The sequence below is a fragment of the Danio aesculapii genome, chromosome 9 (genome assembly GCF_903798145.1).
Source record: "Danio aesculapii chromosome 9, fDanAes4.1, whole genome shotgun sequence".
NCBI lineage: Eukaryota > Metazoa > Chordata > Actinopteri > Cypriniformes > Danionidae > Danio > Danio aesculapii.
In genome coordinates, this window is record NC_079443.1 from 24,114,945 (window position 1) to 24,132,728 (window position 17,784).

At 36.0% G+C, this 17,784-nt stretch overlaps 1 protein-coding gene across 1 annotated transcript; it reads left to right on the top strand.

Annotated features, from left to right (window-relative positions):
- The first annotated feature begins 2,594 nt into the window (after positions 1-2,594).
- Positions 2,595-17,319, top strand: tnfaip6 (tumor necrosis factor, alpha-induced protein 6). Its single transcript, XM_056464896.1, has 6 exons — positions 2,595-2,780; positions 5,976-6,113; positions 8,631-8,792; positions 10,128-10,356; positions 10,506-10,546; positions 15,757-17,319. Exons 1-6 carry the CDS (start codon positions 2,657-2,659, stop codon positions 15,876-15,878), a joined length of 816 nt encoding a protein of 271 aa, XP_056320871.1. The 5' UTR covers positions 2,595-2,656; the 3' UTR covers positions 15,879-17,319.
- The last annotated feature ends 465 nt before the right edge of the window (positions 17,320-17,784 follow it).

A 17,784-nucleotide genomic window follows, 5' to 3' on the forward strand; every position in this document is an offset into this window, starting at 1 on the left:
AATGCAGCTTGTTTATTATGGCATTTCAGTTCACCGGAAGTGCCCAGATAACTTATTTAATATTAAAAGTCTCCATGCATAGGCAGACCTCTAAATGATTGCTGCTAAATAAAAGGCAATTTGTTTATTTATTGATTAAATTTAGTCGATTACAACCTAATTAGAAATATATTCAATGTTTATTTTATGTCTTAAAAAGATCTGTAATTTTAAATTGATTTGACATATTTTGAGTTTTGGTATCATTGGGATAGTTTGACTGGGCATTGGGCTAGTTTTGTTGTGAAAACCTGGCAACCGTGCGTATATGTGAAAAGATGATGATAATATTTAAAAGACATCCAGCTCATCCTCTATTCTGTTATTGATACAGTTATTGTTTTTTCCTGCTTCCTGTCCACTTTTAGGAAAGAGTTATGACCTCACTGGCTATACCAAAACCCAGCCCTGTAAACTGTTAATCTGGATGGGATTAATTTGGGCACGTTGTATTATAATTTAAATGGTAAATGATCTAATGGAGTGATCCAATAATTACATAACAGCCTTTATTTCCAAAGTGTGGTGTATAAGCCAATATTAATAAAATAAATACATTACCACCATCAGTGAAACAGATAGATGTGGAGAGATCCCATTTGAACTTTTTTTTGGCAGTTATCATGACGTGTGCTCCGTCTTAAGGGTGTGTATGTTCATTACAGACTAAGGTGCCTGTATTAAAGCACACAGTGAGCTGGGCAGTGTTAGAGAATTGTACAAAATTATGAGAGGGAGGAATGGAAATAACTGTTTTAAATGCATGGAGCAGACAGCCCTGTGAAAGAGAATGTGTGACTCAACAGCTCTTAAATCTAAGTCAAACACAATCCACAAGTGATATTTTGATGAGGTCTGCTAGCAATTAGTCTTAAATGCCTATAAATGTTGCCAAAATACATTTTATTAAAAAAATGAACAGTTGCATAATGATTTAAATGAGAGTTCAGGTTAGTGAGTTTCTGCAGTGTTTTGTGTTTAGGATGCAATTTCAATTACAAAACATATACAAATCTGGAAAAAATATTAAGAGACTGCTTACAAATCCTCACATTCTTTGGATTATTTTAGTTATGGGTTTCTGTAAAATGTACATTTTTGTTTAATTATATAAAGATCTGAGAACATTTCTTTCAGATTTCAATTTTGAGGCTTTTTTCATTAAATTGGCAAGAAAAACAGAACAGGAAATAGAAATAATGATAATAATAATAATAATAATAATAATAATATTTAGGCAACGCGGTGGTGCAGTGGCACGTTCGCCTCACAGCAAGAAGGTCGCTTGTACGAGCTTCGGCTGGGTCAGTTGGCATTTCTGTGTGGAGTTGGCATGTTCTCCCCCTGTTCGCGTGGGTTTCCTCTGGGTGCTCCGGTTTCAAAGTCCAAAGACATGTGGTACAGGTGACTTGGGTATGCTAAAATTGACCGTTGTGTACGTGTGTGTGTGTGAGTGAGTGAGTGTGGATGTTTCCCGGTGATGGGTTGTGGCTGGAATGGCATCCCCTGCGTAAAAAACATATGCTAGATAAGTTGGTGGTTCATTCCACTGTGGCGACCCCAGATTAATAAAGGAACTAAGCCGAAAAGAAAATGAATGAACATCAACAATAATAATAATTTGCTGTGATTGAAAACAAGCGTTATTCCACCAAACAATGATTTCCGAATTTTTTCTGAAGTTAAAATATTGATGTACTGTAATAAACGTCTGAAATATATTACTTATTTGTCTTTTTTATAGAAGAAATGTACTCAAAATAGTTTGAATAATGTGCTATTTACGATTAAAAATAGTTTTATAATTGGTTTTATGTTATATTTTTAAGTATTTAAATGCAACTTTAATCCTAAAAATAAAAAGCTTCTTGTTCTGTTTAGATCTTTTACCATACATTTTATTTCATGTTCACTAAAGGTTATTAAAAGCAGACAAAATTCTTTAGATTTTTAAAAGGTTCTTCAAACTAAGAAAAAGTCATTTTTACCTGTTCTATTTAATTTAATTAATTTATTTATTTATTTATTTTATTAAGGATTAAACATGTTTTTTGTATTGCTTCTATGGAAAAAAGTCTTGGAACATTTTCTTGAAATGTTGTTTTACAAATTAACAATAAAATGTGAAGAGACTTTTACGGTGCATATAAGAATTAAACAATTAACCCCAACATTAACTTCAAAGAACAACTAACTAACAAAGAACTTCTTGTCTTTCCTTCAGTGTTTTTCCCCTTAACGCAATGGTCCCTAAAACAATTTGTTTACCACCAATCTTCAGAATATCCTCTTTTGTGTTCCACTGGGGAAAGTCATTCAGATATAGAATGAATGGGTGGTTAGTAAATCAGAGCAGAACTTACATTTACTTACTAGCAGAACTTACTTAAAGCAATATTTCTATACATGAATGCATTTATTTGGTAAATCGTACTGCTTTTGCTGTATGATAAATACTAGGGTCTTTCCCGATCCAGCCCTTTGTACTAACGTCATCATTTACTGAAATAACACGTCAGACCCCACGTAACGCAGCCTAGCAAAGGGGTGAACCATTTAAACTTGTGTTTCGCCTGATGTTCACAGTTGAGTGCGTGACAGCTGCGCAAACATCTGTATGAGCCACTGCGGAATGAGAGCCATGCGCGCGCTAACAGCCGTGTTTGGCGTTCTAATCGTCCTGAAGGAGACTGAAGCTTGGGGTTACAAGAATGGAATACTGCACAACTCCATCTGGCTGGGTATTTCATTCAGATCTTTTCGTTTTTACTTGTGATTTCAACTACTGTGTTTAGTAGAACGACTTGTACTCATTTTATTTGGATTTCTGGATTTTTGTAGTGTAGATATGTATTTTGTTTGTTTGTTTGTTTGTTTGTTTGTTTTTGTACCGCAAACTACCGTTCAATTAGGCTACTATTTTACCACATGTGTGTTTCGTACAAGTCGCGTTGGCCCCAGACGAGGCATGTTTACTGTTCTGTGAAGGTTGTCAGTGCAGGCAGTCTGAAGAGACCTTGTAAACAGAGGGAAATGACTTCATTTTGTTACGGTGCATTACAACTTTACCCAAGGCACCTCACAACACTTTAAGGATTGTCCAAGAAATTCATGGTCATTTCAGGATGAACTCATAGTGGTATCAGGAACTTGCATAAGCTTTTCACTATTTTCTTTTCCGTAAAAAAACGACTATTTATTGTTGGTTTAGCTGTAGCCTTTGGTTTAAACCATGTTAAATAAATAGTGCGCAAAATAAGATGTTGTATAGGACTAGTGCCTCGAGCAGAAATTCTTCACTTTTCAAACTGAACTTTCTTGTTAGGTTGGCTAGATTATCAGGCCTTTTTAAATTCTTCATTAAAATCCTAAACTGATGCCTTCAGATTAGCTACCAAATATTTGGACGACCAATGCCATTCAGATACTTAGACTTAAACACTCTTAAAATAGAATGAACCTGTGATGCCATTAAAGAGCAATTGATTTATTGTTGTTTTAGTGAAAAGTATGGGAGAGCGGGGCACAAAGTAACACCTTTTCGTTCGATGTATATATAAATAATGATCGATGTATATATTTTTTACCAACAACACACAAGCCACTTCTACAAGTGAGCACTGAAAGTATGACCGCCAGACCTATGGTTACTGTGCAGTGTAGCCAAAAGTACCAGGAGTAAAAATGTGTCTATTTACCCCACCTGCGGGGCAAGTTGTAACAGACAGAGGGTTAGTTGGAACACATGCTTAAAAAGGCAGATTTCACACAATTCATTTAAATCCAGCTTACTTTAAATAGTAGCTATATTTCTTCAATACATAGCTCGATTTATTTTTTATTCTACATAGCACAGTATGTTTATTTATTCATCTATTGGATAAACACATTTGGATTTATTTGCAATATTATACATTATTATACAAAGCATTTATTTGCATTATTAGCAATACTTTTCTAGTAAAAACATTTTATATATAAAGTTCTCAACATTACACTCAAAATTCAAAAATTATAATTTTTTGTTTAATTGGTGTCAAAAGTGTGTGGCTTATTTTAAAACAACCTATTACAACTAACCCCACTGTGTCGTGTTTTTTCCCAAAACTGGCTAGCAGTAATTTTACGTCCACACACACTCACTCACACCCATACACTACAGACAATTTAGCTTACCCAATTCACCTGTACCGCATGTCTTTGGACTGTGGGGGAAATCAGAGAACCCGGAGCAAACCCACACAAACGCAGGGAGAACATGCAAACACCACACAGCAACACCAACTGACCCAGTCGAGGCTCGAACCAGCGACCTTCTTGCTGTGAGGCAACAGCACTACCTACTGCGCCACTGCATCGCCCCCATTACCCATTGGGGGTATTATTAACTAATAATTGGTTAAATATGTAGGTGATGTTTATTTAACTGGCCCCAGTTTTCCTATTTGTCCATATCATGTTCTCTTTATATCTGACTTTCAGATTGTACATTTGATTTTGCTTCACTTACTTCTACATTTACACATTACACATATATCCTATACACACTTAAAGTAATTGTTCTTTACTGGCATCAGCGGTTGAAGATTCTTATCATCAATGGAAATTCAATGGTTCTTAAAAGTTGTCGTTATTGTTTTGTTTTAGCTGAAAATGGTTCTTCTATGGCTTTGCTGCAAATCATTTTAATGGTATAGCGTAACTTTTCTTAAGATTATTAACCTTACATAAATTATTTGTATTTGTAACTTAGACATACATATAATAAGTTAGAAAACATTTAAATTACTTTAACATACTTTTTTCCCCCAAGTCACTATATATTTCCCACATTGTGTACAGTTTCATTTGTTTACTTTTAGTGGAACAGTGGATTGGCCACTGCACATGTGAAAGCACTTACAGTACATAAGCTACAGTATTAACTTCAAATGAATCTCCCACTTAGTGCTTTTTCCCCAAAACGATGTTTAGAGCTCATTAATGATTGCAGTCTTCTGAGAACATTGTTTAAAGCCAGCAGAGTAAAAGTATTGGCTCATAAGTAACTTCTTCAAGGTTATGCATGCATGTATGCTTAAAAATAACTGCAAAACAGCATGATGTTCTGTGACAGAGCCCAAAACAGAGTCTGCATCTGGTTTACTAATCTTACAACAGCAACTGGATGTACATAATATTTGTCCCTTATGTATTCAGGATGTCTTGCACATTAAAGGAACACTCCACATTTTTAAGTCACTGAGTGAAACATTGGGGTCTTAAACATTGGAGCCAGCTTAGTTTTAGCTAAGCATAAATCTGATTAATTAGACTGTTAGCATTTTGCTAAAATAATCAATAAAGAGTTTTGATAGTTTTCCTATATAAAGCTGGAGTGTTTTGTAGTTTCAAGACCATCAGATAATTAAAATGGCTATTTTCTAGGTTAATATGGCTATGAACTGTACTCTCTTTCTGGTGAAGTAAACAAGGGACTTTGCTGCTGTACCATGGCTGAAGATATTACGAAACATTGTTGTTACTTTTCATTTTTCAGTGTAACTACAGAAGTATAAAACTTTAAATAGGAAAATATCAAAAGACTTATTAAAAAACTATTGAGCGAAGTGCTAATGGTCTAATCTGATTAAATTGTTTATGCTAAGCTAAGCTAAAAGTGCCTCGCCAAACTCAGAAATCAGCTCAATGGATTTAAAAATAGTAAAACTCGACTGTCTAACTTTAGGTGACTTAAGCCTATTTCCAAAAAAGTTGAGTGTTCCTTTAAAACACTGGGCACTTTCTAAAATATGCTTTCTGCTTTTAGTCTGACGTAATTTAAGTAGACGGGTAGAATCACTGATCTGAGACACTGAACAGAGCCAGATAACTCCACATGGGTCCTTGAAGCTGATAATGTTGCCAAATGAGACGTATGTTCTCTTTCCTTACAGAGCAAGCAGCTGGAGTTTACCACCGCGAATCTCGCAAGGGAAGATATCAGCTGACGTATAAGGAAGCCAAGGCCGTGTGTAAATTTGAGGGGGGCACTCTTGCTACGTTTGATCAACTTGAAGCTGCTCGCCAAATTGGTTTGTATCGTACTTACAAATCACACTTAGATCAGATGCCAAAAGAAACAGCAATGCAGGGTCTGGCCCACAGCATTGGCGTTGATGTCCTGTTACTGGGATTGCAATGAAAAGGCTTTATTGTCTAACAGTAACCAATCAGAATCTCTTTTAGATCACATCTGAATCAGTCAGCAAGTAGAATGATAACATTCTCATAGATAGGCTAGATTAAATATTTGTACACGTCTCATAAACATGGATTAAAACTCTCCGCATGCCACCCAGTGTTATGTTTGAACTGTAAAAGTCATTGTCATGTGCTGACTGAGAAGTAACACCTGTTTTCTAGTAAAATGACTCTGCTGCAAGAGTAAATTTGATCCAGACATGAGCTCGGATCTGTAATGACAACATTTAGTGGTTAGGACTGGCCTATGGCATTCTATGCAGGAGGTCTGCTTTGCTTTTTATCTCTCATCTGCTGTCTGTAAATAGTACCCATGGCTCCTCAGAGCACAAGAGCCTTTTATTCTTCATACCCCTAAAAAACGGATATCCGTCAGTTATTAGTTTTGTCACGGAGAACATTTTGTATTCAGTCTAAACAGAAACCAAAATGCTGCAGATGCTAAGAGCGGTGAACTTTTCTGAAAGGAGTTCATTAACCAAATGAAATATTATGTTTTAATAGTGTGTTGAGTACAGTTACTTTTAAAAAAGTAGTACAATAAAATCTTGAGTCACTTTTGTGTTCATCACATCAACTAAATGTGTTAACCTTTTAAGGAAAGTAATGTTAAAGTAGTTTTATGTTACACTGTGGAAATGCAGTGTTCTACACAATTCCTTCATGTTGTCCCAACACAAATTGTTTTGTTTCGACTCGTTTTAAATAAGTAGTTTGAACTAGCAGAAAAAGTCATATTTTGAGCCATATTTTTCAAGATTAAGAATAAACACCACCTATTTTACATCTTTTACAAGATGTAAGATAAGCCTTTTGTGTCTCCAGAATGTGTCTGTAAAGTTTCAGCTCAAAGTACCCATCAGATTGTTTATTATAGCCTCCAGAATCTGCCCATTTTGGTGCCTGAGTACAGTGTAGCTGTTTTTGTAGCCTGTGGTTTTAAATACAAATGAGAAGCCGCTCCCCACCCACCGTTCCCAAGTGTGTGTCTGCTTCTCATGCTACATTAAATAAACAGCAGTCAGTAGCTACGTTTCCATCCACCTATTTTTATGGACATTTTGGATTCTGGTTGATGGAAACGCCACGATGCGCTTATATTTTGAAAATGCGCATAAAAACAAATGCGCATAGCTGAGTAGGATAAACGTAATATTATTTAGATAATTTTGATAAGACAAGATGTGCATAAACTGCAATGGAAACACTTTACCAAACAAATACCAGTATGCGCATTAAAAAAGGTCATGTGATTTTGTTTTAAGAGATCATGTGATGATAAAAATGTGGATGAATGCAAACCAGCAGGCTGAGCACACTGTAAAACATCTGAAATGTTGTTTTGGTGATTCTAAAACACCTTAACCGTTTTAATATTAGTGTTATTATATTATTAATGACCTCCAGAATTGTCAAGAGCTTCTGTACTCTGTGTCTCACTCCTTCAAACGCCACCCCGTGTTCACTGCCTGTCTGGATTGCCTTCTGAGCCACAAGTAATTTATTAAATAAAGAATAGATTGACGCAGGTCCTTCTACCTCAGCAAATTCCGTTTTTACTGTTGATATTTGGCGGCAGTGGATGGAAATGCTGCTTTTTCCGCACATAGAATAAAGATGGAAATTGGATAGAAACATAGCTAATGATAGAAACAGACACAGATGAAGCTGAAATACAGCTCATTAGTCAACAATACCAAGTAAGTTTATTTCATGTATTTGTGGTGGAGTTTATTCAAGCCTTTCTGAAATGATGAGTCTCACACAAATATATTAGTGTTTACTGACACTATGCGGCCATGGCGATTATAAGAATTACATAGTGATTTTACTGTCTTTATTACAAACATGCTCTGTTTTAAAAATGTTTTAAACTTATAAAAAGTACAGAGAGTTATAACATATTTTAATCCCAGTTTATTTTCAAAAACATGTTGTGTGGACATGTGTATACATGCTATTATAGAAACATGGCACCTTTTAATCAATTCGGTAGGGGGGAAAACCGCACTCCTACGACAACTTGACGTATTTTTCATCAGGACATTTTTAAAAAGAGACTTGTTGTGTTTATATCACCACAATATGACTGTGGACACACTATACCTACACACAGTCCTGTCTAAACAGCTTACAAAAGATGATTTTCATCTTAGGTGTCCTTTAAGATTAAAGGTTTAAGATTGTAATATATTACTGTTAAAAGTAACTTTACCCAACACTGTTTAATACAGTTCATTTCTAAAATGTCATGAATAGATACATTTAGATAAATTGATATTCGTTTAGAAGATAAAGTAGACTTTTTGCACAATGTGAAAGCAGCTGTCGTTCTCATTCTCCAAAAGGGTTCCATGTGTGTGCAGCCGGATGGTTTGATAAAGGACGTGTGGGCTATCCTATTGTTAAAGCTGGCTCCAACTGTGGTTTCGGAAAGGTCGGAATCATTGATTACGGATACCGGCTAAACAAAAGTGAGAGATGGGATGTCTACTGCTACAACCCTGTAGGTGAGTTTGAGAAATGGCTGACTGGCAAATCTGTAGAGAGATCTGTAGTGAACAGATAGTTGTTTTGACAGAAAAGTTAGATATCAGGTTTGTAGGCATTAGCTTGATAGTAAGATATAAATCTCCACGGGTTAAAGATTATTAATTTATATCATAATTCAGGCTTTCATTGGTCTCTAAACTAAGGGTGGGATAGGATATGCTCTGGATAAAATACTACCATGACTAAATGTTTTTGGGAAAAGTGTGATGGCTGTTTCATGCCAGATGGACAGAAATACAAAGACAATGAGCCTTAGCAGCAAATGACATCATACACATTTGTATATTGAACATTGCACTAGACATATTGTCAAAATAAAAAATACTTTCTTGTAATATTCTTGCTTGTTTTCTCTGGCTGTTATTTCCTTGTGTGAATTTGTAAGAGTCTAATGAAAATTATTTCACTTTGAATAATCTAAACGAAGCCCGTGAAAGTTTTACAAGGTGTGGTAATGCTTTACCAGAGACCCAGCTAAGTTTGTGACTGGCACTGTTCCCCTGATTTGTAATGAGCCAGTGAAAGAGATTCTCACCATGGAGAACTTGAGTCAGCAGTGATCTCAAAGAGAATCAAAGAGTAAATCCTGACCAAAGAGACGCACAAATCCCTTTAATAGATGTTGGATGTTTAAATAAGAGACATGATTTACAAAGTAAGCTCTTAATCTAGATTCATCTACACATGATTATAATTTCAACTGTTAATAAATCAACACGCACAACTAAAACAAATGTTCATTTTGAGTTTGGCTAATAGTTCGGTGCAATATAATGCAACCAGGAGGATAATTTAAGTCTAAATTTATTCTCTGGGTACATCGTCACCCAGTCACTACCTCATTCAGGGCAGGGTTCAGTGTGTGTTTGTCACTGAACACCCACTCAAACCACAGCCAGTGTTTGGATTTGTCATGGTTTGCTTTAGCATAACTCATGATGCATTGACTGCCTTTATGCTTATTCATGTATATTCATTATTCTGGTCTAGTCGTGACTCAAACTAATGAACATGTATGATCCCCTCATTCATTACATTGCAAAAATGCTACATAAAATAATCTAGTTTTTCATTTTGACATAAGATTATTTTGCTTACCCCATTGGCAGATTATTTAGCTTGTTTTAGGGGAAAACTCACTTAATTTTGGCATATTGTTTCTTAAAACAGGACAATATTTTTTTGTTTGTCTAGAAAAGGCTTCTTGACTAAAGAATTTTAGATATTTGGATATTTGCAGTGTAGGTTGAACAGTTTCTATTATATCTCTAAATGTTTATATTCATTTACAGCCAAAGAGTGTGGAGGAGTGCACACAGATCCAGAGAAGGTTTTAGTTTCTCCTGGTTATCCAGACGAGTACCAGGATGAGCAGATTTGCTACTGGCACATTCGTGTTCGCTTCGGCCATCGAATCCGCCTGCACTTTCTGGACTTTGACATTGAGGAGGATACAGATTGTCTCAGCGATCACCTGGAGATCTACGACAGCTATGATGATGTTTCAGGCTTTGTTGGAAGGTAAACGACAGCTCCTATTTTTTTTTTTTATTTGTAAAAAAAAATCATTGGTAAACAATCTTAAGATTTAATTGCTGAGAGTTTACAGTTCAGAAATAATTTTAAAAGCATCTGAAAAATAATGATAATTATATGCCAATTCTGTTTAGATACTGTGGTGATCAACTTCCAGATGACTTCATAAGTACAGGTATGCATTTATAGTCATTGTTTGTTTGTTTTTTTATTTTAAACACACATGAGTTTGAAATCATGTGATAAATGTGCAATGGAAGGATAAATAGCAGAATGATAAGAGTTCTGTGAATGGAAAATGTCATACTGTGAGCGCCTCCTGAAGTGCTCTGAGTGATCAGATTTATATCCATTTTGCATGCTTTTCGGAGAGAATTTTGGGTGTACTCGCATTAGGCTAACTAAACCATACCTGGGTGCATTTACCAGTTCGTTTGACAAGTATGAGTGCTCTGAATCATGCCACTGTGCAGTTCAGTTGGCCAGCTCTGGCCCGGTCGGAAGAGGTGTGCCAGAGCGCAGTTCATTTGGGCTTTGGCGTGGTACACTTGTAGTTTGCGTGCAAACTGATGATGTGAGGTCACTTTTAAGGGACTGTTTATATGGATTTATTAATCATTATAGTTTATTAAAAATGCAAACCTCCTGCTGCATGTCAGCTGCCACCTTTAGCAAACCATCTGAAACCTGCAGTAGAAAATTTTTGAGTGGTGAATCTGTTCAGAAAAAAAATATTTGACTGCATGTCATAGCATTCCAAATGACTTAAAATAATACAAAACAATATAACTAAAGCGAGGTCCACTGTGCTGAGCGAGAACGCTTCTCTTCAAAATTGAACAGTCACATCAGCGATGATGTAAGCGGGCTTGAGCTCAGGCTCGAAAGGTAAAATTGCAGTTTAAGTGCAGGCCGAGGAGGAGAGTTTGGTTTTAGACAACCGTGCCTAGTGTGAGTACACCTATAGGGGCCGATCACATCGAACATGCTTTTATACTCCAAAAACGCAAGGTGCCTCACACTGCCTTTTTTTGTTGACAAGAAAAAAAGAAGCGCGGTGTGCTTTTTATGTCGCTAGGCATGACTGAATCAGCTGTGTATTGTGTGCGACTGTTGCTGTTAATATTGCTATAATTTTAATATTTAATAATATTGTGATATTCAAGATTCAAGGGTTATTCAACTCTGGATAACTAAAACGTGTGTCTTCACAAGTGTCTCCTCCATCTTTAAAAGTCTTCGTAGTTGTCTTGACAACACAAACACTGCAGTCACCTCAACAGAACCTTGTCTCTGCTTTCGTTTGAATGGAGAATGGAAAAGGCGCGACTGACGCACAATACGCTCGCGGCTTTAGTAAATCATTCAAAAAAGACGCCTCTCAACGCAAAAAGCGAGTTCGGCCCCTAATGCCAAGTTCAGACTGCATGATTTTAGCCCCAATTTAGACTCGCAACAAATGCCTGAAATCACAGGCATATCGGTGCTCGCTAGTAACAATAACACAGTGTGAACTATCAAAGACGCGAACTGAGAGAATCATCCATGAGTTGCCGACATCTGTCAGATATTTTGCATGCTAAATATCTGGAGCTGTTGGCGGTTCAAATCATACCGTGTGAAATGTGTTCAAATTGAAAATAACATCAGTGATCACCTACAGCCAATGAGAGAGCAGCATCCACAAGTATGGGTATCTGGAGGCCAGGAGAAGTTAAAAGGGGGAGAAGTTAAAAGCGCTCATTTTCAGTTTATTTGGCCCCAAGAATTGGAGGAAAAACAAGTGTGAATTTGGCAGGAGCAGCCGTGTCTGTTTGACGTGTCAACTGAGCAATATCACAACCAGGTCGAAAATTTTAAAAAGTTGAGGAGAAATTGCTAATTCCCTTCAAAAGCCAGGTGAGAAAAATAGGTACATTTTCTAAAGCTAAAGGCTCCTTTTTTAATTATGTAGTTAAAAACGAAAGATATATTACGTGACCTCGCATTGTTCCTATCTCACTTTTTGCGTTTGTTTGCTTGAGACGTAATTTAAAGGTTGTGGGATGTAATTTGGACAAAGTTGTCTGCGATTCTTCCTATTTTAAGGTCATGTAACGTGAAACCCCCTGTCGCCGATCCATCCCACAGTGTAAACACAGCACCAACAGAACGCTAACCCAGATAGTCATGCAGTGTGAAAACATCTGCGACACGAATACTTTGAAAATCATGCAGTCTGAACTCTGCATTAGACCTGCCCTTTTCAGAAATGAGAGTAAAAAAACGCATGACATGACCAGGTGTAAACAGCCCCTATATGGTCAAAACTGAACTTTCATTCTAGAGCTAATTCATTTGGTTATAGTTGGGCATATTTAACCACTTCTGGAGAATATAGTGTACTTACCTAAGACACATACCAACTATGTAGATGTCAGAGAACAATTTAACATATATAATCAATGCACTCTATCGCACCTTTAAAAGTGCTGTATGCTGCATTGATTCAATAATTGTTATCTGATATCTGCATAGTTGGTATGTCTTAGGTAAGTTAAAACAAAATTCAAGAAATGGTTTAATATGCTCATTTATTATGCTATAAAATGTCCCTTGAATCAGAAGCTCCATATTGACCATATTTGGAAAGGTCATAAAGAAAGCTCAGTGCACTCTCTCTCTCTCTCTCTCTCTCTCTCTCTCTCTCTCTCTCTCACTCTCTATATCACTCACACAAATCCCCACACCCATCATGATGTACTCTGAAATAAACTCGTGAAAATAATTATACTTTATTTGTCGATAAAATATTTTAACAAACAAGTGCCTTGTTAAATCTTTTTAACTTAAGTAGTGGATGTTAATTTTACTTAAATTAAGTGAGTGAGCTATCTAATATAAACTCTTCAGAGAAAACTATTTTGCTCCTGAGTTGTGTTGTTTGAAATTATTGACTAAATTATAATTAAACTCGACAAAAGAGACCAACAGAGATGTCTTGTGCTGTATTTTAATGCTGTAATGCAAATGAAACCACAGACAGGAAGTAACATCAACATCAGCATAAACAGATGATGTTTAAGAAAGTGTACTACTGTTCTTTCACTTCCGAAACACGACAGTAAGAGCTGAGTTAGATGACATTATTATTAAACATGCATTTTATACTAAGTGAACACTGATACTCAGCAGTCTATGGGTTTGTTGATTCATTACTAACATACAGTATATGGCAAATTTCACAATGAACACAATAAATTAACAAAAGATACAACTACACATGCCTTATGCCTCTTTGGGGTGGAGCTGAATAAATTTATATTCCGTATCATTTTGTGTCCTGACACACATGTGAGCAGATGGCTTATGAATTCGTTGCATAGCAATGCATTGAAAAAACATTCATTCTGGTGCAGCTGTATTATTTCTGCCTCTACCATTTTTCAAGTCCCAAGTAAGTTTTTGCAGCCTGAAGCAAAATACCAATGATCCTCTGTGCAACAATTGTGGCTACTGAACTTTTGATGACGTGGCTGTTTGTCAAGTCCTGATGACATAGAATGTGACCTAAAATAGCTACATGCAAATGCCGAGGGCATGTCTCGTGAGCAGCGCAACAGTCTGTATTGTGTTCTGATAGGCCTGTTTTTCACCAGGGTTTTTCAGTAGTGGATTTTACATGAGATTTACATCACAGTGTGGCTATTTCCATATACTGATCTATTGTTATTCGATTATGCCTAGGTATATTTTGATTTTATATATAGGGCACCTATAAAACATCCCTTGGAGTGTCTTTCTTATTGTCAAGAGCTATTTTCACTAGCGCCACCCAGGCACTATGTGTGAGTAAAGACACTGACCTTAGTTTGAATCCTATTCTCCTTTTTCTCATTGTTTATCAGCTTTAAAATCTATTTATTTCAAATAATTAATATTTTTAAAAATCATTCAATTATTAATATATATTTTTTTTTACATATGTCTCTAATGTTTAGTTCTGAATATTTACAATATAGAGTGAAAATATACATGATATGTAAATTCCTTTGGGATCCATGCTTCAGAATTTGAAAAAGATAGGTCAAAATTAATTAGAGAAATGAATCCAAAAATAATCAGAATATGTTTACCTACAATAAGTAATATAGATTATATTTATGGCTACATGCTATTTTGAATAAGACTACAATTTAAGTAATTTACCCAGCACTGTGTGATGGGTTTTTATGGCCTATAACTTTTTAATGCTTTTTTTTTTATTGTATGCAGTATCCACACATTTATGAACACTGAAGTATAATAAAACACTATTGTAAACATAAAGCTGAATGCATGGACGTTCAGAATATGTTCTCTCTCTATATAATGTTTAAAACCACACATAATTGGGGTTCTTGGCGTCATGGTGGCGCAGTGGGTTGCACGATCGCCTCACAGCAAGAAGGTCACTAGTTTGAGCCTCGGCTGGGTCAGTTGGCATTTCTGTGTGGAGTTTGCATGTTCTCCACGTGTTCGCGTGGGTTTCCTCAAGGTGCTTCGGTTTCTCCCACAAGTCCAAAGCCATGCGGTACAGGTGAATTGGGTGAGCTAAATTGTCTGTAGTGTATGTGTGTGAATGAGTGTATATGGATGTATGGATGCTGGAAGGGCATCCGCTGTGTAAAACATGCTGGATAAGTTGGCGGTTCATTCTGCTGTGGCGACCCCAGATTAATAAAGAGACTAAGCCGAAAAGAAAATGAATGAATGAATAATCGTGGCTCCCTTCCTGAACCTACATGGACACCTTCGCTGATCTGCATGTTCAGGGTGGTCAAGCGCACACTGTTTTACAATATATTACAAAACATTGAGGTCCAAATAGTATCTACCATTATTTGCAGTAGTATACTATTTATATTACTTAGAATTTATTAGTGTAAGTAGTAAATAAGTTGTTGTATGTGACAAGCAGGGGCGACATAGTGTCACAGTGGGTAGCGCTGTTGCCTCAAAGCAAGAAAGTCGCTGTGTGGAGTTTGCATATTCTCCTCGTGTTGGCGTGGGTGCTCCAGTTTCCCCCATAGTCCAAAGACATGTGCTATTGGTGGATTGAATAAGCTAAATTGGCCATAGTGTATGTGTGGGTGTGAATGGGTTGTTTCCCAGTGCAGGATTGTGGCTGGAAAGGCATCCGCTGCGTAAAACACATGCTAAATAAGTTGGCGGTTCATCCCGCTGTGGCGACCCCTGATTAATAAAGGGACTAAGCCGAAAAGAAAATGAATGAATGTGACAAGCACTCTATTTAAAGTATTTAGTATTGTGCTAGTGCATTAAGGGTCCACAAATAATCAATTCTATTTATATTAGTCAAACTTGTTATAGTATTACTGTGTGTGTTTGTGTATTTTGTCTTAGGAAACGTCATGACTCTGAAGTTTCTCTCTGATTCTTCGGTGACAGCTGGAGGCTTTCAGCTGCAGTACATCTCCGTGAACTCCTCGCAGCTCTATGACCTTCCTGCTGACTCCTTCTCTTGACCACTGCATATTTAACACAACAAACTCACAGCTTTTTTTAAACAACTGTCTATTTTATATTTTTACTTTAATCACTGGTGCAATATTGAAGCAATTAATAATCACAGATTTAGACATGGGCCTGTGAACATTTCTCAAACACACTTACAATAGTTTATTGAATTTGTCTGATAACAGTGTTTAATATGTTGCAGTGTTTTAATGTGAACATCATTTAAGAAAAATCATATAAGTTACAATCTTTTAGTTATATTTATCATTCTCTTGGAAATATAACTTGCTTATAATGCTTATAAATACAGTTTTGCACATCTGTTTAAATTAAGACAAAGCTGATTATTAAAGAGATAGTTTACATAAAAATGAAATCTGTGATCATTTACTGTCATGTTGTTCCAAACCTGTATGGTGTACTTTTTTCCACGTAAAAGGAATATTTTCAGAAAGGCCTCATTGTATTTTAGTATATATATGATAAAAAAGGGAAATCCGAAAGGGAATTTCACAGCAATGCTAAAAACCACTTTGAGTTTCCTAAAGAACCTTTCAGAGAGCATTTCTAAAAGCACTTTCACCCAAAATTAAATGAAAATTTTCACATAGATTACTCCCTCTTAATTGGTTCTAAACAGTGGTGTAGTCCTAAAATAAAAGGTGGTGTACTATTACCCACCCAACCCACCCATGCTGTTTTATAATTTTACCTGAACGTTTCAGCGAGACATCATTCAGTTAACTTCGAAAAACCCACAAAATTTTCTCACAGCTTCTGTGGTCGTCAGGGGGAGGGTAATGGCGCAAAATTAAAACAAAAATGCACCAATTGCAACAAATTAGGATGAGAGTTTAAAAAAATTTGGTATACAGTTAAAGGGGAAGTCTAATTAGCAAAACAAGTGAGTATACCAAGGGTATACGCAATTATTGATCCTCAGAAGTCATAATACCCAAACAGCTAGTGGAAAAAAGTAGGCATACTGAGTATACGTGCGTATAGCCCCGACTACACCACTGGTTCTAAACCTTTATTAGAACATAAAAGAAAATATTTTGAAGAGAGATATCGGTTACATTTGACATGTTGAAGTAAGAAAAGCAAATACTATGCAAGTCAATGGTTACAGGTTTCCATCTTTCTTCAGAATATCCTATTTAGTGTTCAACAGAAGAACAGAAGAAAGTCAAACAGGTTTGGAACAAGTAACTGGTTAGTAAATAATGACAGAATGTTCTGTTTTATCCTTAAAATAACCCCTGTCTGAGTGTGAAGGACGTTTTAACTATTCAAAAATATTATTATACCATAAATGACCTTTTGTTCATTGGAAAGGTTCTATTATTAGAAGCATCAATGGCAATAAAGAACTTTTATAAAGAATATGGTTTACACCTAATGCTTACAAACATCCTTTGTAATTGATGTATTTAAAGTCTATGGTTTATCTAAGGAAATAGATAGGAATAACAAAAAGCAAATGCTATCAATGCATTAAAACAATAAACTACTCAGATTTTTATGAATGGTTTATATTTTAAAGAAAGGTTATTTTTTACAAAGCTGTTAATGCAACATTACTGTGGACATTCTCATTCATAGCTACTCAGCGAAGCATATGAAATTATTTTTTTAAATGTACAAATTAGCTAAATGAAATCAATCATATAGCCTATTTTTGCATTAAAATTCTATTAATTTTAAAGTAGCCTGTCTGTGGCACTCTTGTGGGTCCTTGATGACTAAGGATTGATGTGAGGCAAATGTTTGCAGATGCTAGATCTGAATTTTACTTCTAATAAACAACTGACCATATACCCCAGTTTGATGGAATTTTCATTCAACTAGAGGCAAAGTGTCTTTATTCATGCGATAAATAATTTATAAAAGGGCGGAGCTGACGTGGGGTTG